The 25940-nt window shown below is 39.7% G+C and overlaps 1 protein-coding gene across 1 annotated transcript in view; it reads right to left on the minus strand.

Moving 5' to 3' along the window:
- LOC133657440 (gamma-aminobutyric acid receptor subunit pi) overlaps nucleotides 1–25940 on the minus strand; it is a 147391-nt gene that overhangs the window by 39702 nt on the left and 81749 nt on the right. Inside the window, exons 3-5 of the mRNA XM_062058770.1 lie at nucleotides 15446–15558; nucleotides 8750–8817; nucleotides 5159–5376 (exon numbers count right to left, since the gene is read on the minus strand). Coding sequence (XP_061914754.1) covers nucleotides 5159–5376; nucleotides 8750–8817; nucleotides 15446–15558 — 399 coding nt within the window. The remainder of the gene's footprint in view (nucleotides 1–5158; nucleotides 5377–8749; nucleotides 8818–15445; nucleotides 15559–25940) is intronic.

Consider the following 25940-nt stretch of genomic DNA (forward strand, 5'->3'; position numbering starts at 1 on the left):
CCTGACGGCCCCTCATACTTTGGAGCCTCTGCCTTGAAAGAGAATAATGTTTTCCTTGGTGCCCTAACATATGAGCCCTCCTTTAAGGCAACACTTGCCTTGACCTTAAAAAGTTAAAATTTGAGGCCTGCAATTCTTCACAAAAATAGAAATTCCAAGTTTTGTAAAAGCCTGTTGTATATCCAACATATTGATTATAAAATAACATACTGATCAATTAACCTTTTGAAGTTCGTACTATCCCTTACTCTCTGAGAAAAGTCAATTATCTACAGCAAGATCAAACAATAACCAGGCATGTCTTCATTACCAACTGAAGCACTGGAGAAGAAAGATTAATTTGTCTTACTTCTGTTATATACTCTGCCAGAACCAGATGGTTGACATTCTTTTTTGTACAGCCAATGATAAGATTGTATAGGACATTTGGAGGTGGTAAGTATGTCATACAGTATGTATTAGACAGGTAACACAGTCAGTGATGGAGCACAGTTTTGATATATTTGTTCATGTGGCCCCGGATTCTGATCAGCACCCCTGTCTGTCCCCTCCGATGTCCCCAAATGATCTCTCGCTTTACTGATCTTGATTTTATCACAAATGTGTTATTGTGAATGAATGCCCTAGACATATTTCTTAATGAAATCCCTCCTCTGAATCACTCTCCCGTACATTTATCTCAGTGCTTTCTCATGTATTCCCTTAGGCAAAGCACTGAAACATTTACCAACGTGTCAACACTTCATTCCTCAGCTCACTCTTTTTACATTACCCATGGTAGAACCTCTTCACCCCCACACTCAGGTATAGAAAATGGATGGTTTGGAAAACATTTCACAAAATGAAATATACAAGCTCGGTGTGTAGTTGTTAGTATGTTTGCTTTGCAGACTTGCATGCTCTCTCTCACTGTGCTTGCATGGGTTTTCTGCCAATTTGGGATTTAACCATTACTGATATTATTGATAAACAGTGGTAAAATTCCTGACGGTTAGTATTAACATTTTAAATTACAAATATCGTAAAACCATGATTGAACCGCATTTTGATACTTGGACTGATGCTGTTGCTCTTTTCTGGAGAAGCAAGCTGGCGTGCCAATCGCTGTCCAGCCTAAATGCTAACATGAATTTTAGACACATTAACGTCTTACCAAGTACAAACGTCATTCCTCATTCAAAACTTATATTCAAATATTTGCTGTCTGAGCAACAAAGCTCTTCAACTGTACACATTGAACCTATGGCTGTGCTCCATGAGACAGGTAAACATGGAGTGCCATACACAGCGGGACAGAAAGTGAACCCGCAAGGCGTTTTACAAACCAAAATTGAAGCGTTCAACCCCCGTTTACATTTAAAAAGAATAAGAATAGCATAAGATTCAAATAATAACTTGGCTCTTAAAAAGCCAGAACATTGTTTAAAGTTTATTTTGCCAACGAAAGTATAGTGTGTCTGTAAATTAAAATAAAATAAAATACAACTCGGTCAATTGATTTAAGTAAGTGTGTGTATCAACATTTTCGGGCTATCGAGTTTAAAAGCCGCAGTTGTGTTAATTTATAAATTAACTGCTGGAGAGGTCACTGAGTGTGGCTTTCGTCCTTCTTCTCGTCCTGTGTGCTCAAACTGTTAAGGTTGTCTTTTTCTGTTTTTCATGAGTAATGTACTAGTATTATACAAAACCCAAAACCAGTGAAGTTGTGTTGTGTAAATCGTAAATAAAAACAGAATCCAATGATTTGCAATATTCAATTGAATATACTTCAAAGACAAGATATTTATTGTTCGAACTGAGAAACATATATTTTTTTTGTGAAATAATCATTTACTTAAAATTTAATGGCAGCAACACATTGCAAAAAAGTTGGCACAGGGGCATTTTTACCACTGTGTTACATGGCCTTTCCTTTGAACAACACTCAGTAAACGTTTGGGAACCGAGGAGACCAATTTTTGAAGTGGAATTATTTCCCATTGTTGCTTGATGTACAGCTTAAGTTGTTCAACAGTCCGGGGTCTCCATTGTGGTATTTTAGGCTTCATAATGCGCCACACATTTTCAATGAGAGACAGATCTGGACTACAGGCAGGCCAGTCTAGTACCCGCACTCTTTTACTACCAAGCCACACTGTTGTAACACGTGAATAATGTGGCTTGGCATTGTCTTGCTGAAATAAGACGTTGCTTGGATGGTAGCATATGTTGCTCCAAAAGCTGTATGTACCTTTCAGCATTAATGGTGCCTTTACAGATGTGTAAGTTACCCATGCCTTGGGCACTGATACACTCCCATACCATCACAGATGTTTTCACAAAGTAGTCACCCTCACCCCATCCTTGTTTGAGAATGACTGAGCGTTTCATGGAAGCTGCTTTTATACCCAATCATGGCACTCACCTGTTCCCAATTAGCCCATTCAGCTGTTGGATGTTCCAAATAAGTGTTTGATGAGCATTTCTCAACTTTCTCAGTCTTTTTTCAGGCATCAAATTCCAAATGAGCTAATAAATAATAACGTTTTCCAGCTCGAACGTTAAATATCTTGTCTTAGCAGTCTATTTAATTGAATATAGGTTGAAAAGGATTTGCAAATCATTGTATTCTGTTTTTATTTACGATTTACGCAACGTGCCTACTTCACTGGTTTTGGGTTTTGTATGTCTGGGTGGGTGTCCTACTTTGGAAATAATTTCAGCGATCACATTTAGTTCCCCTTAAAACATTCACATGTTGCACAATAAGATATATGCTGCAGCACAGGGGTGTCCAAAGCGCGGCCCGGGGGCCATTTGCGGCCCGCGGGCCATTTGCGGCCCGCAGCTAATTGTTTACCGGCCCGCCACACATTCTGGAAATGCTATTGCAAAAAATAAAAATGAACATAAAAAAAAGTGGAATGAGGTGAAATCTAACGAGAAAAAGTTTCAATGTTGACACAAAGTTGCCATGCAGGCTGTTTTTTTTTCTTTTGTCTTTCTTTATTTTTATTTTTTTGCCACTGCTCAAAAAAAAAAAGACAAAAAATCCATGTTATAATTAATTATTTTCAAAGCTCCAATTAGTTCAAATATTTCACTTTAAAACGTTTTATGTGGTAAATATTGCATATATTGTGTAGTTGCCATATAAAAACAAAGTTTTCTTTGACAAAAGAGCATAAAACAAACAAAATAATAGTTAAAACGTAAAATCGACAGATATAACTGAAGTTGATCTCGTAACTTAAGTGTTGAAAGTGAAAAAAAAAAAAACTAATAAAAATGTATCACTTTATGAGTGGGGCACCTTTTGGATCCCAAATATATTTAGTGGTATTTTATTTATCTTTTCACTGTGATAACTCAAAAATATTAAATAATTAAAATCAATGGTGTCCTGCATTATTGATATTTTAGGGCTCTAATTACTAAATACTGCATATTTCAGTTTTACTATAAAAAACAAAGTTGTTTTTAACAGAAAAGCCATTAAACCTTTTTTTTTTTATAAGTTGATATAGATATTTAGTGTAAGCGTTAAATAAAAAATAATAATACAAATTAGACTTATTTTTAACATTTTAATAACTGAGCCCCTTTATGGTCCCCGGGACCCCTAAAGGTAAAATAAAAAATCCATATATTTTGTTATGGTTTGAAAATGAAAAATATCAAAATGGCCCCCACATGCTTTAATTTTTCCGTTTGCGGCCCTCAGTGGAAAAAGTTTGGACACCCCTGCTGTAGCACATGCAGGGGATAAAGTGTGCATTCCTGTAACTTTATGTCTGTAAAATCATTACAGTTTTGTATTAGCATTTCTGTAATCTAGTATTAGCCTTTTATGATGAATATCCATAAATCAACATTCTTAATAAATGACAATAGAATAAGCACACATCTGATTGGGGAGTGTGAGTGTACAGTTTGTTTGTTTCAACATAATAAGAGTTATAAGCATTTAGCTGTCTTAATTCTGCTGCACTGTTAGCTATATGCTTGCTAGAAAAAACAGCGGCACACCTGCGACCAACTTTTGGTGTGGCCATAAATGCATCGGTGGCTGAGTGTAATGAGTGTGTCTATTGGCGCAAGAGTTGGGCGCGGTTTGTGCGGCAGAAAATGACCATGGGCCTCATGTATTAAGTGTTGCGTGGATTTCCTACAAAAAATTGTCGTGCGTTCAAATGCAGAAAACATTTAGATGTATTAAAGTATGCACACGCACTAAACCCAGCAAAATTGTTTGTTACATCCCAAACAACGTGGAATGGATCGCAGATGTTTGTTCGGCCAGGCACGCCCAGGCCACGCTTCTTATCAAAATGCGTTGAAATTAGCCATGTGCCTGACATCCGCACACTCGGCCCAATCAGAATTCAGTAGGAGTCGGGAGGAGGTGCTTCTTTCTTGTGTTTCCAGCGAACGAAAGAGGAACACATAAAAAACAGTGGTACCACATCAGGAAGAAAGTTAGGAAGATGGACCAAAACAGAATTGGGTAGAACAGATATGTCCTCCTTTCAGCATCTGTAAAACTCGACGGAACTAAGTGGGCATACCCAACTCAATTTTGTCCACATAAATGTCTTCCCCCTCGGTTGATTGCATAGCTGCCATTTACAGCAGTGAGGATGTCTCCCATGTGAAATGTTCCTTCTTTTACTCGATATTGCTGTGACAATCATTGAGGGCAGTGCAGTATATTAACTCACATGGTGAGTCAACATATTTCAAGATTGAACAGTGGCTCCTACATAACCCACTGATAAGATTAAAGGATAGTAAAGCATACCATATACTGTATAAAAAAACAGCATAATCACAGTCGTCACTCACCTGAGCATCAACAAACTCAATTTTGGTCAGTCTACCTAACCCAAAATCTAATCCATGCGCTGAATGAGTGCAGGATTTAGGCTTGTGCTCACAAAGCAATATACACAGCACCAAGCTCTTTGTGTTGAAAGATCACATGCTGCTCCTCTCCTACAGCCCATTGATAGCAGCATTGACAAAATTCCCTGATCTGCAATTCTGTCTCAGCTTCTACCCACGCTTCTTCATCACCCTTAGCCAAATTATTCTCCATTCCCCAGCCTGCATTTCTATTGTACCAGAACAAAAAACAGCCAACAACCCGATAAACCAACAATTATGTTTGTAATCTGACCTCAGTGCGTAAAGGACGGTTCCATTTGGGAAGATGCGGATCAGTCTATTTTCCACGGTGATGTCATGAAGAAAAGACTTCTTGGAGTCCACAATGAAGGTGTCGGGGACCCAGAGGAGCTCCACGAGCCGTCCGTCGAGGCTCAGACTCTTGTTGCCTTCAAAAACCAAACGCTCATCTGTCCAGCGCTGCCGGAGGAATATGGTGGCTGTGTAGTCCTGAAAGATTGTGGCCCAAAGGTTATAACAATGCTAATGGACTTCTTTGCTAGGCATGTCCAAATATGCTGACCGACAAGCAATATTTTCACAAACCATGACTTTCCTGTGTACTTTTTGAGCTGTTTTCTATTGCTGGATATTGATGGTGTCAGGTCCCTGAGCCCCTGTGTGCCTAAAGCAATTGGATCCAGAACATTACCTTAAGTCAGCAACTTAGCTTCCATGTCAGACAGCACAGCTTGCTGTGTGCTACTCTGTGTTTGTATATCAGTGTGGCAAGTAGAGGTGAGTACACTTCACATTTGAATCAATATGGTACCAATTCCCTGAACATAGCTAGGAATTGATTCCGAAACTCAAATAATAAAATCCCTTGTGTTAACTTTAACATTTCAGCTGATAATGATTACTGAGATGTACAGTTGTTGTATGTCAATCAATCAATGTTTACTTATATAGCCCTAAATCACGAGTGTCTCAAAGGGCTGCACAAGCCACAACGACATCGGCTCAGATCCCACATCAGGGCAAGAAAAAACTCAACTCAATGGGATGACAATGAGAAACTTTGAAGGTTTTCTATTTCCGCAGCCATACACCTTTTGCATCGTAAAACTTGGTATATGAAACATGCTGCCTGTTATCATGCTATCGTTAGCACGCATGCTAAATGTTAGCATTTTTATGTAAACATGCTACTGTTTTAGACTAGCTCTGTGGCTCGTATTGTGCAGATACACCTAAAACTCACGGATTCAGACACTCTGCACCATCTAATAACTACGGCGGCTTCCGGCAACCCCCGACCAGAGGTCCAGGGCACAGATAGCAGGCCCATCAAAATGTTCTAGTTACACATTATTATTTTATTGTAACATGCATCTTAATTGTAGTTAGTAGTCTTCATTGCTCATCAGTTTACTGTGCATGACTGCTATTTGCGAGTGAGTGATAGCAATTGTCTGGATAATTAGTTTACATTCTGGGGTGATATGTCATCATTTCATGGCTTCTGATGAGCTCGGCAATGGATTGGCAGCAATCAAGAGGTGATTATTGGAGGAGGACTATTGCTCTATTTCTTGAGGTAAAAAGCTCTTCCTGTTCGTCTGTCAGTACTAAATTTGTCTTAATTTTTAAATAATTCAGTTTCTTCAATTTTTACCCCCACACGTGAAGTCCCAGTTTTCATAATCTATCTCTAACACAACTGTTTGCCAAACGCTATGTGCCTTTCGTCCACTAGGGTGCTATAGGAGCTCTCAAGCTCCGGATTCAACAGATACCTACAGTACAGCTTTCCACTGCTATCGTGTTGTTGGTAGTGTTTTAATGTGTTTCAATGACACCTGTGGTTCTTATGATCAACACAGACATAGAAAAAGATCGCTATTTTTGGTGAACTGCTTGGAATATTTAATTTTAATGCAAACTATGCAGTGTTTTAATTGCTGAATTACATGTCAATGACATTGTCTGAATTGTTGTACATGGACGTTTAATTCTTGCATCACTAAATAAAGTATGAATAATTATATTGTGGATGATCTGAATGAATGAGCTCGATGCTGTTTTAAACTCATGTAATCTATCAATTAAAGTTTAATTATATAGTCCTTTATCACAAATGCCTTTAAGGACTGCTATTGCTATTATTATTGTTGTCTACTGACTGACAAAACATACATGTATTTTTTTAACTCTGTATTAATTTCATTTTGTATACAAACATGTGTTAGTGTCAAAATTTGCCTGTTAAGAGTTTTTTTCTTCTCCGGCCGGGATGTGCTAGCGTCATGTCACGTATCTAAAGTGTCTTCTTTCAGAATATCCTGACACTTACTAAACGGGTAGGTTTTTGCAACATATATTTAAAACTATAGATTTATTTCTGCTTCTGAGTATTTACTTTGTAGTTTTTGGTGTAAACTAGTTAGGGGTCCCCAAACTAGACACTGTGAGCCGGATTCGGCCCGCCAGCATCCACAATCTGGCCTGCAGCACGTTCCAAGTATTTTTCTTTTTTTCTGTCCAGCCGCTCAGGCAAATCATATTGTTGATGCAGACACTCCAATCTGCTCTATGCTGTACAAATTAACTTTACAAAAGAGAAGTGTGGGATACTTCTCGTGTTTCCTTATTTGTAATTGACTTTATCAAATGGAAATATTTAGAGTTTGGCGCAGCCGAACCGGAACAGGAGAGAACAGAAAGAAAAAAAAGAAGACAACATTTTTTTTTTAAATTAAATAAATAATAAATAAATAATTATATATATATATATATATATATATATATATATATATATATATATATATATATATATATATATATATATATATATATATATATAATTATATATATATATATATATAATTATATATATATATATATATATATATATATATATATATATATATATATAATTATATATATATATATATATATATATATATATATATATATATATATATATATATATATATATATATATATATATATATATATATATATATATACAAAGCCTGGCCAGCAGCCAAATTATTTTAACCCAATGTGGCTCTCCGAGTCAAACAGTTTGGGGACCCCTGGTGTTATCAGTTCTAAACTGCCTACCGGCTTGTTCTTCTTCGCTTGTGGGTATTGTAGTGAAGAACTGGTTTCCAATCGCATAATCTTGGTGTGTTAACTTGATTTTCCCAAAGTCAAACACGATCAGATGAAGTTGTTTCTGTATCATTTTGCGCCAAATTATTTGAGGACTAATTTAGTGCATAGAAAAGTACTGCGTGTTTTAGCCCATTCCTACAGCCAGATATTCAGTGACTGTAAGTGTTGTTACGGTAATCCGAGGGACAGCGTCACAGCAGTTACGCGAAGATCAGGCTTGGATACAAAGCAAAGTGGGTACTTTCTTACCTATTAATTTATTTTATACTGAAGTAGCCTTGTGTTTAATGCTACTGTATTGTTATTGCTCTATTCTACTGCTGTTGATTTGTATGTGATACTTCATTGTTAGGAGGGTATTAAATGGTGAAGTGTGTGCAGGAGTACTATAGAGGCAATTTCTCACAACCGAAGCAAAAATAGGGACCAAAAACGCTTCAAACTTTTTAGAAAACTTTTCCAAACAAGATATACTTGTAATGTTTTCTTTTAATTGAAATCCACAACACTTTATCCATGTTCATTCTGGGTGCCTTATTCTGTAAAAATGTAAGATTGTATTTGTTATTTCACTTGGTCAGTTATATAACACTTAAAGCATGCAGTTATGCAAACTAACTGCCAGATATTGAAAGTAGTCCTAAAAAAATAAAAAACAAGCATTGTTTTTGCATAGATTAATGAACAAATATTGTCTTACCATGTTGATCTCTGAAATGGTATCAATGCTGGCAATGTCCAAGCTCATACCAACGGTAACAGGACCATCTAGAAAAAAAATAATAAACAGTTTTCTTTTGCATGTGTCTCATATATTAATTGCATATTTATTTTAATGTCACTGAATGATACAATATAATGGGTCATCCAAAACCTTATCCTCATATGTACCAATGACCTTACATTTTGGTACAATTATTAACTATCATTCGTTGTGAAATCCTTCAGGAATTACAGTTGTTTTCCCTCTATCACAATTAAAAATGACTACTTACTGTATCGCTTCTAACATTTCAAAAAGAGAGCGGGCGTCTATGGTGCCCTCTGTTTCTCTGCGGTAATGGGTTAGGATGTTGTGTAGTCAAGTCTGATAGTGTGGACACAAAATAAAGCTCTGCCATCTTTGAAAATTCCTGGCAGCTAAAACAGGAAATAGCAAAAAACAACTTGTATTAAGTCAGAACAATCCCAATTGTACCAAAGTTCATAGGATGTTTTAGAGTCCTCTGTTCAGCTGAACAATGCCATTTTTTTAAGGCCCGAAAGACCTTCTTCATTATCTATTATTAAATATACAGTGCAATTCAGACTCCACTAATTACAGAAGGAACAAGAATAGGTCAGTAAGTTTACATTAATCAAATAAAGTAAGATTTTCCCTTCTGCAACTCCCCCGCCCCAGTAGCTTTCTAGTAAAACACAGTTTGCATCTTACCCAGATTTAAGTAAGTTTCCTTACTTTAAAATGAAGCATACACCTAAAAATGTGTATTGCACAAGATGCTGTTATATGTATATGTTTTTCATTTCCTCTTTGTGTTTCTCCTAGTAGTTGTTTCCTGTTTTCTGATCATTTTTCTTTCTGTTTCGTTACCATGACGACCAAGGGAGGGAGGGGTACCTGCGCACACCTGTCCACAATCACCGTGATAGCATTTAAGACAACCTGATTCACCTTGGGCTGTTGGATCTTTGACTCGTGCCCCAACACGTTCCTTTCACACCGTCATTCCAGCTTGTTGTTTTTTGTTTTGTGTGAGATGGTGACTTGTCCAGGGTGTACCCGAATGCAGCTGAAATAGAATCCAGCACCCCTCATGACCCCGAAAGGGACAAGCGGTAGGAAATGGATGGATGAATGATTATCTCGTACTTGTTACCCCAGCCTTCCCGATATTTGTGTTACTCTATCCTTATATATATATATATATATTTTGTCTTTCTCTTTTTTCTAGTTCTGTCGTGTCACTAGCTTCTCCCGCTAGTGTAACTATTTTTTTGTCACACTTAGAATTAAATTTCCCACTTGATCCCTTCACTTATCTTTTCTGCAACTCATTCGCAGCATTTTCCAAAGCCTTGGAATGTACTTTTCAAAAGACTCCACCAGACTGTATCTGACTATGCTATCCAGTTTCGCAACCTCGCCACTAAGAGTGACTGGAATTCAGCTTCCTTGTTGGATGCCTTTACTCAGGGCTTGGACGATTGCATAAGGAGCCACATGGTGTCTTGACATTCCCGAGGACATCAACGAGCTCATTGCCTTTGAACCGATGCAGCTTGGAAGAGCTGCATCAGTCGAAAGAAGTCAGCATTTGCGACTACACCTCTGCCTGTAATGTGGACAATCCGGCCACAACATTACCCGGTGTCCTGTACGACCTGCGATTCAGGGGCCATGTGACCAGGTATAGTCTAACGCTCCCAGCGGGGTGACGCTGATGTTGGCTCTTCCTCCACTGTCCTCATTGCCAGCGTCTGTATCTCCCAGGTATGCTGTCCTCGTCTACCAACAAACTAGACATTTAAACTTTAATTGATTCTGGACCCTATGACTGTTTTTTAGAAGAGGAGTAGGTCAGAATACAAATAATATACCTGTGTTGCCGCTTGAGATAACCAAAGTAGTACACTCACTAGACGGGCGTCTGCTGGCCAAAGGAGCATTTCAGACTGCTTCTCTTACCCTTCGGTTGTCAGGGAATCATATAGAGGAGCACCAATTTTTTTGTAATACCCTCACAATTGGCACTTGTAGTGTTTGGTCTCATATGGCTCATCATGCACAATCCACATATTGACTGGAACAAACGTAATATTTCTAAATGGAGTGTTTTTTGCCATTCACACTCTTAGATTTGCACGTCTGTGTCTCCATCCGATTGTTAATGTATTTCCTGAGGAGGTCGATCTCTTTTTTGTTCCACCTATGTACCATGACTTGCGTGAGGTGTTCAGCGAGGAACAAGCCACGTCATTACCCCCGCATCGACCTTCTGGGTGCCTCCCTCCCTACATCTGGCCTTTTTAATATATCCAATCCAGAACGTGAGGCTTTTGAGCTATATATTTTTAATTATCTTGCGTCCGTTCTCCTCACCATTAGCTGCAGAATTTTTCTTTGTAGAGAAGCAGGAAGACTCACTGAGACCCTGTATGGATTATCGGGCACTCCGGTGTGGGGGCCATCCTCTCTCAGCGCGACTCCTCCAGTGGTAAATTGCACCCCTGCAATCCAGGTTCAGTTACACTCTGACTTTTCGTCCAGGTTTCTTGTATGGCAAGCCTGATGCACTTTCCAGGTTACACTCCCCGGTGGCGGAGGATAACCCTCCCCCGGAAGCAATTTTTCTTCCATCTCAGATCTTCAGGGGCCTCCAGTAGGATGTGGAACAAGAGGTGGAGGTGGTGCTGAAGGACTCAGCTGCTCTGGCTGAATGTTCTGTTGGTCGGCCGTTCGTCGGTCCCGAGCTCCACTCCAATACGTTATTCTGGATCCACAATTCCAGACTGGCATGTCACGCAGGTATTAGGCATACATTTTGTCTGTTGGCACAGATGTTTTGGTGGCCTTCCATTAGGGCAGATGTTAAGGAGTTTGTCAGAGCTTGTTCTGTCTCTTCCCGCAAAAAAACCCTCTCACAAGGCTCCCGCTGGACATCCAAGACCTCCCCCCATCCCTTTTCAACCATGGTCTGACATTGGCTTGGTCTCACAGGACTTCTTCCGTCTATCCAGTGGATGATCAAGGATGTTGGGTCAAATGCAGAGAATCATTTCGCCACACCTAGTGTGTGTGTGACAATCATTGGTACTTTAACTTAACCATGGTCAATCATTTTTCTAAAATGGCTCACTTCACAGCCCTACCCAAGCTCCCATCCACTTTAGAGACTGCCGACCTACTAGTTCAACATGTGTTCCGGCTCCATGGTATCCCTGCGGACGTGGTCTCCGACAGGGGTCCCCAGTTCACATCTGCCATCTGGAAGGCGTTTTTGCAAGGCAGTGGGAGCCTTAGTCTGTTTGTCCTCAGGGTATCACCCGCAGACTAATGGCCAGGCAGAGCAAACAAACCAGGATTTGGAGGCCACTATCCACTGTGTCTGTTATCAACAACCTGCTTCATAGTCTGAATGGAGTCAAACACACTACGATATTTTTCTGCACACAATATCATCAGGATATCAATCAGATGACTAATAGTGAAACCTCCAAAGTCGACCAAGCAAAATGTCATCCAGTTCAACCAAAATTGACTCAAAAAATCAACTAAAACTGGGAGTTTAAAAACAATGATTGTACGTGTGTCACATGCCACTTTAGAAAATAGTTTGAGACTCAATGTTTGTTTGGTTGGACTATCGGGTTAAGTATGCAGGGATTGCAGGACTCAAGTCTGGGTGCTCGATTCAATAAAGCTCTGGACGGCACATATAATTATTTTGTCGGGTCTCCCACGGTTCTCAGGGTTTATGGTACAGTAGATGAGTGACAAATTAAGTTTTTGTGTTCAGTGTTAACACAGTCTTTGGCGAAGCACGGCAAATAGCCAAACCGCCTTCTGAACACCCCTTTAGGAGAGTGGACTTCTAAAAGGTATGCTTTTCAAGCTGCTTCGCCTACAAACACACTATCAGAAGCTTTTCCATATTTTCATGAATAAATGTCTGCAATTTATATTTTATTTTAACATTCTTGCTGGCACAAAAGCTGACCACTGCTTCAGTACTGTGCAGTCTGCCGACAAGCATTGTTGCGCTCAAACTGCTTCACCAAATTGGCCACACGGTTGGTCGTGTTTTTGATTATTTCTTTAATTTAATGAATATCATTCGCTTGTTCTTCTCAGTACTCTCTTTAACATTCACTATCTCCTTTCCAATGGTTAGAATACAACGTTATGTCAGTCTCTAGCTAGAAAGTAAGACCGGATGTTTAGGGGCTAACGGTGGGGAAGTTCTTAAGTCAAAGTTATGTCCACGACCTAAAGCATAACACAAAGCCGAGAGACAGCTCCTATCTCTCGTAAGTGAGGTAACACTGTACCTCAGTCCTACTATCTTTAATAAATCAGCTGTTATTACCCCCTTTCTCCATTTAAAATAACATTTACATTTCATATTTGTTTTCTGCTGTGACATTTTTTACTGCGAATATAACTTTTGTTTTGATTTTGTGTGGTGTTTAACAGGATGTGTAACGTCATGTCTCAGAGCTCTACATAAGCGATTAATTAACTCACATTAATTCCGAACAATTGTAGAAAAAGGGAACAATGGATTGTGTTTGACTTTGGGGGTTCCAACGGAAAGTGATAACATATTACTTAATTGGGCTTATTAAAGGGGAACTGTACTATTTTGGGGAATTTTGCCCATAATCAACAATCCTTTTGGGACAAGAACATGTCTTTCCCTTTTCTGTGCATTCTAAATATAAAAAAAAACTGCTCATACGAGGCAGCTAGCAATGAGATTCATCTACTCAACCTATGAAACCCTCTTGAAGACCTATTTAAAAAACGCCAAAAACGTTCCACTTACATGCCGTGACCTGCATTTTAAACAAGCTATAGCAAAATTGTTAGTCGTGACTCATGGCCTTGCTCAGACTCTCTCGCTGACCACGAGTGAGTAGCCAGCTACTAGCTACTTTAGTTACTTTACCTTGAACTGCTAATAACGTTGGTTGCAACCCACCATTAAATAAAGAAGAAGGAGGAGCTTGAGTTACTTCTACTGCTGCTGTATTGCCTTTGAATTAGGGAAAGTTACATTTAGAATATAAATGATGCATCTCACCTAAATAGTATAATGAGGTTGTGGCACCAAGCTGAGAAGTTTTTTAACTTAGAAAATCCACAATATGGCTGTCAACTTGGCTTTCACTAAATGGAACGTTATAAGACCATTCCAAAATCGCTAGACAGCATATTTTATCTGAGGTGTGAATAATATTCTGAATTAACCAGTTCAAGGAAAGAATAGGTGATGAAAGATACAACATCCCATCAGTAGAGATCCCAGTGAGAGCGGACATTGTAAATCACTGTTTTATGTTTTTATTTGAAACTTTTAGCGCATAGCAAGGGTAAGTGAAATCAATGCGCCCAGGAAATACATGTTGGTAATGCTTAACATGACCAAGTATAAGTATTAAATGTTATCATGACTGTGCTTGTGGACCATACATTACATACATACTTGCAGCATGTACAGTCGTGGTCAAAAGTTTACATACACTTGTAAAGAACATAATGTCATGGCTGTCTTGAGTTTCCAATAATTTCTATAACTCTTATTTTTTTGTGATAGAGTGATTGGAGCACATACTTGTTGGTCACAAAAAACATTCATAAAGTTTGGTTCTTTTATAAATGTATTATGGGTCTACTGAAAATGTGACCAAATCTGCTGGGTCAGAAGAATACATACAGCAATTTTAATATTTGGTTACATGTCCCTTGGCAAGTTTTACTGCAATAAGGCACTTTTGGTAGCCATCCACAAACTTCTGATTGAATTTTTGACCACTCCTCTTGACAAAATTGGTGCAGTTCAGCTAAATGTGTTGGTTTTCTGACATGGACTTGTTTCTTCAGCATTGTCCACACGTTTAAGTCAAGACTTTGGGAAGGCCATTCTAAAACCTTAATTCTAGCCTGATTTTGCCATTACCTTACCACTTTTGACGTGTGTTTGGTGTCATTGTCCTGTTGGAACACCCAACTGTGCCCAAGACCCAACATCTGGGCTGATGATTTTAGGTTGTCCTGAAGAATTTGGAGGTAATCCTGGAATTAAACGCCTCACCTTTTCTCCTCCAAACATATTGCTGGGTATTGTGGCTAAACAGCTCAATTTCTGTCTCATCTGACCACTTATTGTAACTTTCCTCCAGAAGGTCTTATCTTTGTCCATGTGATGTCAGATAAAACATAAATTAATTTTTTTGTGACCAACAAGTATGTGCTCCAATCACTCTATCACAAAAAAAAATAAGAATTGTAGAAATGATTGGAAACTCAAGACAGCCATGACATTATGTTCTTTACAAGTGTATGTAAACTTTTGACCACAACTGTATATAAAAGAGGGTTGAAGGTTTTTTTGTAGGTGGAATAGATCATATCCACATCATTGTTAGCTGCCTCTTATGATCAATTTTTTTTCATTATGTAGAATGCACAGAAAAGGAAATAACGTGTGTTCTTGTCTTACATTAAGATTATGGATGATGGGCAAAATTCCCAAACAATTGCAGTTCCCCTTTAATACAGTAGTTGTTAATTATTATAGGATAAACCAATTGAGTATCTCAGCAATCTTTTCTTTGGAAGAACAATTTCCCAAGCCATTTGTACACCGACATGTTGTTGCCTTTATCTTACTCTCAAAAAAAGGCCTCAGGTACTTGTTGTATCCTTTCATCAACTTCTGAATGGTTGGAGGCAAAATTTCTCCTTCCTTCACTTCTGCATTGAGCATGGTGTTCTCTAACAACCTAGAGGTGGACAGAAACAAAGAAAATTAGTAAGATTGTCCTCATTATTTTTCAATTCGTCACGCTTTTGCATTGCAAACATTGCAAACGTACATTTTGTCTCCCCTGTAAACTCACTGTGTACTGTATCTATAGCGTATTCGTTTAGTGCCGCTGCAAATCTTGTAAACACATGCTGAGAGAAGACACAGCAGGATACAAATTGGTAAATTGGATTTTTTTTAAAGGAACGGTAAAAAGGAAGCACACACATGAAAGGCTCATTTCAATTGTTTTGACTCACTTGGTTTCAGAATTTTTGATCCAAACCATCCATCTCCCATGCTCATGTGTTTTAATTGGTGGCTTTCAAGAAATGAATAGTCTTTTATTATATGAGTGCTATCCTTAAAGGCTCAATGGAGTGTGGCAAGATATTGCCAGCAATTGCGGCATGCACAAGAAAAAAAAGGTTCTCATTCTCAGCTGTATGTGTTTGTGGACACGGCGGGAACGAAAGGCAGAAGACTTTCTTGTGAAGAAAATGCAGCTCCTGGGCACATGCTCTGATGTAAGAAGGGAATGAAGGAGCAGAGATTAAGCCATGTGTGGAGAAAAGAGTCATTTTGCCTATGCATGCTGACAGCATCAGGTTCTGTCACTTCTATTTAACAAAGACTTGTGAAATCCGAAAGGAAAATGCAAAATGATGGCGACACAACACCCTCTAAAACCAGTCAAAATGCCGTGGTGGAAACACAAAATTTCATATTCAAAAGCGAAGCACAATTTATTTGCTGGTCACATTGCAATTTGTGATAATTGCAAAACATTGTTGTCATTGAGCTGAACTATAATATACAGTTCAAATCCATTCATGAAACCTTTAATAACTGTATAAATGTTCTAAAGCATACATCAACATTTGCATTTCAGAATGAGAGATTTACTAGATCAATGCGGGAAAATATGGGATTTTAAATTTTATGACAAATCGCTGTTAAATTAATAAAAAATTAAGTAAAAAAAACCAAAACAAATCACGGCTTAAAAGACAGTAGTCAAATCCAGCGCTAACAATTACGTCATTGGCTATGACGCAAACGCTTAACAGTTTGCTTGTCTCAAAAAAGGGTTCTTAGTAGGTTTGCAAAATTCCGGGAATATTCAAAGTTGGAAACTTTCCCTGGGAATTAACGGGAATATATGGGAATTAACAGGAATTAACAGGAATTAGCAGGAATTAATGGGAATAAACATTGAATGCAACATGCTAGATCTTGCAGCATGAAATTAATGCAAATTCAGTAGAATTTCAACCCTGCACAGTGCATTACTCCATCACATGTGCAGTGCATTCTTCCAACACGTGCACAGATAATTCCCAGCAAGCTACACACTACAGCACGGCTATTGAAGCCACACTAGTATTTGAGCCCAAGGACTTCATCCAGTCAGGTAAGTTTTGATTATATTACTGGGGTAAATATATTTGATCTGATGTGTGGAGACATTTCACCCCAACCAATGTAAGCAGAAAGACTGTGTACATTTGCAAATACTGTGCAAAGAGCTACGTCAAAAATACCACCAACATGCAGCAGCATATAGACAAGTGCTCAATAATATATAATTATTGTAATTCCCCATTAATTCCCATATATTCCCATTAATTTCCATGGACGGTGTCCAACTTTGAATAATCAAAAAACGTTCAATATTTCCAAACTCAAGCTTAACTTCCCGTGGTAAATTTCCGGAAACTTTCCATAAATTTACCGGAAACTTTCCACCCCTTTGCAACCCTAGTTCTTAGTGAGGAACTCTGTAATACTGTGTTGTGAAAATGAAAATAAAAAACAATTCAACGACTATGGCTAAGGTGCTTTTTACTGCTTATACAAAAACCATCCCAAGACACTGGGATAAACTCGAAACTCCTATTAGGAATCGGTGGCTGGACACAACAACAATGTATGGAAAATGGAGAAAATGGCTCATATAATACATTTGAAGACCTGTTCAAGAAAAAATGGCTGACGTGGACAATTTACCTAGAAATATGATATGCAGTACTTCTATGTATGATATAGTGCCTCGGGAAAGTATTTACAGCGCTTTATTTTTTACACATGTTATGTTACAGCCATATTGCAAAACGAAATAAATCAAATCAATTTTTTTCCTCAAAATAGCACACACAATACCCCATAGTAACAATGTTAAAACGTTTTCACAGCCTTTGCTCAATACTTTGTTGATGCACCTCTGGCAGCAATTACAGCCTCAAGTCTTTTTGAATACGATGCCACAAGCTTGGCACACCTATCTTTGGGCAGTTTCGCCCATTCTTCTTTGCAGCACCTCTTTAGCTCCATCAGGTTGGATGGAAAGCGTTTGTGCACAGTCATTTTCAGACCTCTCCAGAGATGTTTTATTGTACTTAAAGGCCTACTGAAACCCACTACTACCAACCACGCAGTCTGATAGTTTATATATCAATGATGAAATCTTAACATTGCAACACATGCCAATATGGCCGGGTTAACTTATAAATTGCAATTTTAAATTTTCCGCCACTCTTCCGGTTGAAAACGTCTAGATATAATGACATATGCGCGTGACGGAATCAGTTGATACGGAAGTATTGGTACCCCATTGAATACAATGCAAAAAAGCTCTGTTTTCATTTAAAAATTCCACAGTAATCTGGACATCTGTGTTGGTGAATCTTTTGCAATTTGTTTAATGAACAATGGAGACTGCAAAGAAGAAAGTTGTAGGTGGGATCGGTGTATTGGCGGCAGCCTACAGCAACACAGCCAGGAGGATAGCAGACGCGCTAGCCGCCGAACTCACCTTAACTTCCTCCGTCTCGCCGACCGCATCTGTGATCGGGTGAAGTCCTTCGTCGCACCGTCGATCGCTGGAACGCAGGTGAGCACGGGTGTTAATGAGCAGATGAGGGCTGGCTGGCGTAGGTGGATAGCTAATGTTTTTAGCATAGCTCTGTGAGGTCCGGTTGCTAAGTTAGCTTCAATGGCGTCGCTAGCAACAGCATTGTTAACCTTCGCCAGGCTGGAAAGCATTAACCGTGTATTTACATGTCCCTGGTTTAATAGTATTGTTGATCTTCTGTCTATCCAGTCAGGGATTTATTTATTTTGTTTCTATATGCAGTTAAGCATGATGCTATCATAGCTCAGTAGCTAAAGTGTTTTGTCGATGTATTGTCGTGGAGATAAAAGTCACTATGAATGTCCATTTCGCGTTCTCGACTCTCATTTTCAAGAGGATATAGTGTCCGAGGTGGTTTAAAATACAAATCCGTGATCCACAATAGAAAAAGGAGAGAGTGTGGAATCCAATGAGCCAGCTTGTACCTAAGTTACGGTCAGAGCGAAAAAAGATATGTCTTGCACTGCATTCTAGTCCTTCACTCTAACGTTCCTCATCCACAAATCTTTCATCCTCGCTCAAATTAATGGGGTAATCGTCGCTTTCTCGGTCCGAATCGCTCTAGCTGCATTGAAAACAATAAGAAAATGTGAGGAGCCTTTCAATTGACTACGTCACGCTACTTCCGGTAGGGGCAAGGCTTTTTTTTATCAGATACCATAAGTTGCGATCTTTAACGTCGTTGTTCTCTACTAAATCCTTTCAGCAAAAATATGGTAATATCACGAAATGATCAAGTATTACACATAGAATGGATCTACTATCCCCGTTTAAAGGCCTACTGAAACCCACTACTACCGACCACGCAGTCTGATAGTTTATATATCAATGATGACATCTTAACATTATAACACATGCCAATACGGCCGGGTTAACTTATAAAGTGACATTTTAAATTTGCAGCTAAACTTCCGGTTCGAAACGCCTCTGAGGATGACGTATGCGCGTGACGTAGCCCGGCGAACACGGGTATGCCTTCCACATTGAAGCCAATACGAAAAAGCTCTGTTTTCATTTCATAATCCCACAGTATTCTGGACATCTGTGTTCGTGAATCTGTTGCAATCATGTTCATTGCATTATGGAGAAGGAAGCTGAGCAAGCAAAGAAGAAAGTTGTCGGTGCGAAATGGACGTATTTTTCGAACGTAGTCAGCAACAACAGTACACAGCCGGCGCTTCTTTGTTTACATTCCCGAAAGATGCAGTCAAGATGGAAGAACTCGGATAACAGAGACTCTAACCAGGAGGACTTTTGACTTCGGTACACAGACGCCTGTAGAGAACTGGGACAACACAGACTCTTACCAGGATTACTTTGATTTGGATGACAAAGACGCAGACGTGCTACTGTGAGTATGCAGCTTTGGCTTCTAAACATTTGATCGCTTGACCGTATGTGCGCAACTTTTTTTGCGTATGTACGTAACTTTTTAAAAATATATAAGCTTTATGAACCTTGGGTTAGGTGAACGGTCTTTTGGGCTGAGTGATTGTGTGTGTTGATCAGGTGTTTGAATTGTATTGGCGTGTTCTATGGAGCTAGGAGCTAGCATAGGAGCTAGGAGCTAGCATAACAAACACGCAGGTGTTTTTATGCAGGATTAATTTGTGGCATATTAAATATAAGGCTGGTTGTGTTGTGGCTAATACAGTATATACATGTCTTGTGTTTATTTACTGTTGTAGTCATTCCCAGCTGAATATCAGGTACCGTGAGTATGCAGCCTTGGCTGCTAAACATTTGATAGCTTGACCGTATGTGCGCGTCACGTACGTAACTTTTTAAAAATATATAAGCTTTATGAACCTTGGGTTAGGTGAACGGTCTTTTGGGCTGAGTGATTGTGTGTGTTGATCAGGTGTTTGAATTGTATTGGCGTGTTCTATGGAGCTAGGAGCTAGCAGAGGAGCTAGCATAACAAACACGTAGGTGTTTTTATGCAGGATTAATTTGTGGCATATTAAATATAAGCCTGGTTGTGTTGTGGCTAATAGAGTATATATATGTCTTGTGTTTATTTACTGTTGTAGTCATTCCCAGCTGAATATCAGGTCACCCCCGGCTCTCACAGCATCTTCCCTATCTGAATAGCTTCAACTCCCCACTAGTCCTTCACTTGCACTTTACTCATCCACAAATCTTTCATTCTCGCTCAAATTAATGGGGAAATTGTCGCTTTCTCGGTCCGAATCTCTCTCACTTCATGCGGCCATCATTGTAAACAATAGGGAACTTTGCGTATATGTTCAACTGACTACGTCACGCTACTTCCGGTAGGGGCAAGCCTTTTTTTTATCAGATACCAAAAGTTGCAATCTTTATCGTCGTTGTTCTATACTAAATCCTTTCAGCAAAAATATGGCAATATCGCGAAATGATCAAGTATGACACATAGAATAGATCTGCTATCCCCGTTTAAATAAAAAAAATTCATTTCAGTAGGCCTTTAAATAAAAATAATTCATTTCAGTAGGCCTTTAAGTCTGGGCTCTGGCTGTGCCACTCAAGGATGGAAAGAGTGGTCCTGAAGCCATTCCTTTGATATATTGGCTGTGTGCTTGGGGTTGTCTGCTGAAAGATGAACCGTCGCTCCAATGTGAGTTCAGGAGTGCTATAGAGTAAGTTTCCATCCAGGATGTCTCTGTACAATGCTGTGTTCATCTTTCCCCATTATCCTGACTAGTCTCCCAGTTCATGCCGCTGAAAAACATCCCCACAGCATGATGCTGCCACCCCCATGCTTCACTGTAGGGATGGTATTGGCCTGGCGATGAACGGTGTCTAAATTTCCTCCAAATATGATGCTTGGCATTCACGCCAAAGAGTTCAATCGTTGTCTTATTAGACCAGGGAATGTAATGGTCTGAGAGTCTTTCATGTGCTTTTTACTAAGGTATGGCTTCCATGGCTCTACCATGCCGGCCTGATTTGTGGATTGCTGCAAAGATGGTTGTCCTTCTGTAAGGGTCTTCTCTGTCCACAGAGCAGTCCAGAGGTCACACACCCCCGCCCCCGGGAACATGCTTTTTTTTTCCGAACCAGAATATGATGAAGCGTATGTAGCTCTTGGCTTCACTGTAACCATGGTTGGAGATGAGAAAAGGCTGGTGTGTTGTTTCCTTTAATGTTAGTAAACTTACAATGTAATGCCGGCAAATTATACTATATACGGTGGAGAGTGTGTGTGTGTGTGTCAGTGTGTAAGTGGGGGAGGGGCGGGGGGACAGACAACGACATTTTCTTCTTCCCGGGGAGGGGGCGTAACACAATATAATTGACAAGCACTGCCACAGAGAAATGCTGTAGCTCTGCAAGAGAGACCATCGGTTCTTGGTCACCTCCCTGACGAGGGCATTTCTCCTCCGATCGCTCAGTTTAGACAACCGGCCAGCTCAAGGAAGAGTCCTGGTGGTTCAAAACATCTTCCATTTACGGATGATGAACGCCACCGTGCTCATTGAGACCTTCAAGGCAGCAGATATTTTTCTGTACCCTTCGCCCAGATTTGTGCCTCAAGGCAATCTTGTCTCGGGCGTCTACAGACAATTCCTTTAACTTCAGTCTTGGTTTGTGCTCTGCCATGCACTCAAGGGTGGGATCTTACATATAAACAGGTGTGTGCCTTTACAAATAATATATCCAACCAACTGAATTACCACAGGTGGACTCCAATAAAGCTGTAGAAACATCTTGAGGATGATCAGTTAAAACAGGATGCCCCTGCCCAGCAAAGGCTGTAAATACTTATGTACATTTGCAAAAACCTTTTTACATTTTTGTTTCTTATTGTCATTATGGAGTATTGTGCGTAGATTTGTGTGGACAAAAATGAATGTATTCCATTTTGGAATGAGGCTGTAACATAACAAAATGTGGAAAACGTGATCCACTGTATATGTTTGGTATAGAGCAGGGGTCGGCAACCTTTACCACTCAAAGAGCCATTTTGGCAAGTTTCACACATTAAAGAAAGTAATGGGAGCCACAAAATATGTTTTTAAAATTTAAAATGAAAAACACCGCATACAAAGCTTAAATGCTTTGTGCTATGTTAACTAGGGGTCTCAGACACACGCACCGGCACGTACTTTAATGTGGAAATTTGATGTTAGTGCAGCCCGCGAGTTTTGAATGAATGTCGCTTGCGTCATACTTGCCAACCCTCTCATTTTACCCGGGAGACTCCCGAATATCAGAGCGTGATGACACTGCATTTGGCGCCCTCTAGAGTCTGCCCAATCAGTGTATCTGCTCGGCCACAAGTGGAATGCAGCTTTGACTTGATAGCGTTACAGACAGCAAGGCTACTAATTCAACAGCCACACATCTTACACTGACGGTACCAATACCCAGAATCCCATGCAGCCCTAACTCTTCCGCTCAACCAACGCACGGAGAGGGGGGGGTTGATGTGTGGGGGGATTTGGTGGTAGCGGGGGTGTATAATGTAGACCGGAAGAGTTAGGGCTGCATGGGATTCTGGGTAATGGTTGTGTTGTGTTTATGTTGTGTTACAGTGGGATGTTCTGCAGAAATGTGTTTTTCATTCTTTTTTGGTGTGGGTTCACAGTGTGGCGCATATTTGTAACGTAACAATGTTAAAGTTGTTTGATACGGCTACCGTCAGTGTAAGCTGTGTGGCTGATGAGTAAGTATGCTTTGCTGTCTCCTGTGTGAGCAAGTAATAACAACATGCAACATGTGGCTGGACTGGCATGCTGTATGTAAATGCTATAGAGGACAATTACTGCAGTGCAATTAGGGCATGCCCTTTATATAGTAATTAGAGTGTAAATAGGATTATATTTTCCTGGGAGTAGTCTATGAGAGACACTGACATCCATAAGTCTCCTGGGAAAATCGGGGGGGTCGGCGTGTATGTAGCTGAGCCGCATCAGAGTGGTCAAGGAGCCGCATGCGGCTCCGGAGCCGCGGGTTGCCGACCCCTGGTATAGAGGCACCCTTTAATGATAACAAGGATAAAAGAAAGTATTCCCACAATCATATTTTGTTTTGATTTGTTTGTGTAGATCTATTTATTTCGCTTAAGTTGAGCACTTTTTCTGTATGTCCGAATCAAGTCTTGAAGTTTTAAAAATTAAGTTAAAAAAACAAAAACAGTTCTTGGCTTCTTCACAGTTTAGAATTATGTAATTTCTTCCTCGATGTTACGGAAAGTATGAAGAAGTTTGTCCAGCTCCCTACTCTTCTTTAGGTAAATATAATTGTGCCTCTTAGCGGGCTCCGCTGATCACACAGGTTTACGGGAGAGCGGCGTTCAGAGTTCAATACAGTTGTATTGAACATAAAAATATATGGGTATGAGTCTCCACTTTTCAGTCTGGTTCGTTTATGCTGGTTCTCTCCGTCTCTCCAAGCCCTCTCCCCTCCTGCTGCTCCCGGCCGCTACTGATAAAGACAACATATGATTAGACAACTAGCCCCAGCTGGGCAATCTAATCACCTGTCAGCTGTGTTCCAAAGCCGGCCCCGGCACACCGTGCTCCTGCAGCCAGCGCGCCGACCCCGTCCCCCTCCCCCTCCATAATAATAAATATCATATTTGTCAAGATATTCACACAAAGTTTGGATTTTTCGCAGTTACGTCGTCTCTGACATCTTAATGCCCATCTGTCTCTCTCGTGTTGTCGATTTGACTGAATCACATAACGTGCAACTCGTCAGCCGGTTTTTATGAGCCCAACCTCCGAGTGGATAAGGCTTGGTTTGAGCGAACCCGATTGCTGCAGTAGCGACAGTACTCAGAGTGTTTTTTTGTGGACAGAAAAATTGGAGGACCAAAAAGGTGATTTCCTCACAAAAACGAGGAGGTTGACAGGTAATGGGTTATACTTGTAGAGCGCTTTTCTACCTTCAAGGTACTCAAAGCGCGTTGACACTATTTCCACATTCACCCATTCACACACACATTCACACACTGATGGCAGGAGCTGCCATGCAAGGCCCTAACCACGGCCCATCAGGAGCAAGGGTGAAGTGTCTTGCTCAAGGACACAACGGACGTGACTAGGTTGGTAGAAGGTGGGGATTGAACCAGGAACCCTCAGGTTGCTGGCACGGCCACTCTCCCAACTGCGCCACACTGTATGTTTCGATGTGACATTGGTATCCCACAAGTACAAGCAGAGGTTTACGGTTGTAGTAAAGATGTTTGGCAAATTTGCCTTCCTCAATTGATCCAAGATCATTTTAAAAGGGAATTGATTGATTTTATCCATACTAGAAATAGCAAAACATTGGATATAAGAACGGCATACTTTAAAAGAAGTTTATCACGTTTAGAAATACGGACGTGAAACATTAAGTCTGTCTTTTTGCCCGTCTGTGACGTCATCAAAACAAAAATGGCGAATGGCTACAGTGGTCGAGGAAGGTGATAACAAACGTCCATCCATACATCCAGTTTCTTCCGCTGGTCCCTTTCAGGGTCACAAGACAATATAATCAATTGCAACACAAAAACGTTCAGCTACAGCACGATTGGAAAGGCCATAACAAAGACAAACGACACAAAGCAATATTATAAAGCCACAAATTAACTTTAAGCCACAAAGGATGCGACCGACTTTCGGAACACAACAACTGGGACCCAAGCAAAAGTTATTCCAATGAGGAACACATTAATACAAGAGATGGATCAAGGAGGCTATGGAAATCAAGAAGCGAGGGACCAACCCCATCAACAGGGATAAGGGGGCATACATGCTTCCACCCACCTGGGACACTGTCCTTCATCGGCGACGCCAGGGTGAGGAACATAACACAGATATGTTGGTTACTGAAGTTTTATTGACATTTGCTGGAATGTTAAAAATATGAGCAGAACATGTTTCCTCTTGTTAATTCAACTTTAAGTGTTGGTTGCACTTTATTCAAATAATATGCAAATGCATTGGCCACTAATTTTTTGTTTGCCTGCTTGTTTGTATCCATAATTCATTTATACATAATTCTCTTACAAGAAATAACAGGAATATAGGAAACTTCACCTGCAGTGTTTTCCATATTCCTGTTATTTCTTGTAAAATAATTATGTATATATGAAATATGGATACAAACAAGCACGTGAACGGCCAATGCATTTGCATTTTATTTGTGTAAAGTGCAACACTTTAGGTTGAATTACAAACCCCGTTTCCATATGAGTTGGGGAATTGTGTTAGATGTAAATATAAACGGAATACAATGATTTGCAAATCCTTTTCAACCCATATTCAACTGAATGCACTACAAAGACAAGATATTTGATGTTCAAACTCATAAACTTTTTTTTTTTTTTGCAAATAATAATTAACTTAGAATTTCATGGCTGCAACACGTGCCAAAGTAGTTGGGAAAGGGCATGTTCACCACTGTGTTACATCACCTTTTCTTTTAACAACACTCAATAAACGATTGGGAACTGAGGAAACTAATTGTTG

This window comes from Entelurus aequoreus, linkage group LG09 (assembly GCF_033978785.1).
Source record: "Entelurus aequoreus isolate RoL-2023_Sb linkage group LG09, RoL_Eaeq_v1.1, whole genome shotgun sequence".
Taxonomy (NCBI): Eukaryota; Metazoa; Chordata; class Actinopteri; order Syngnathiformes; family Syngnathidae; genus Entelurus; species Entelurus aequoreus.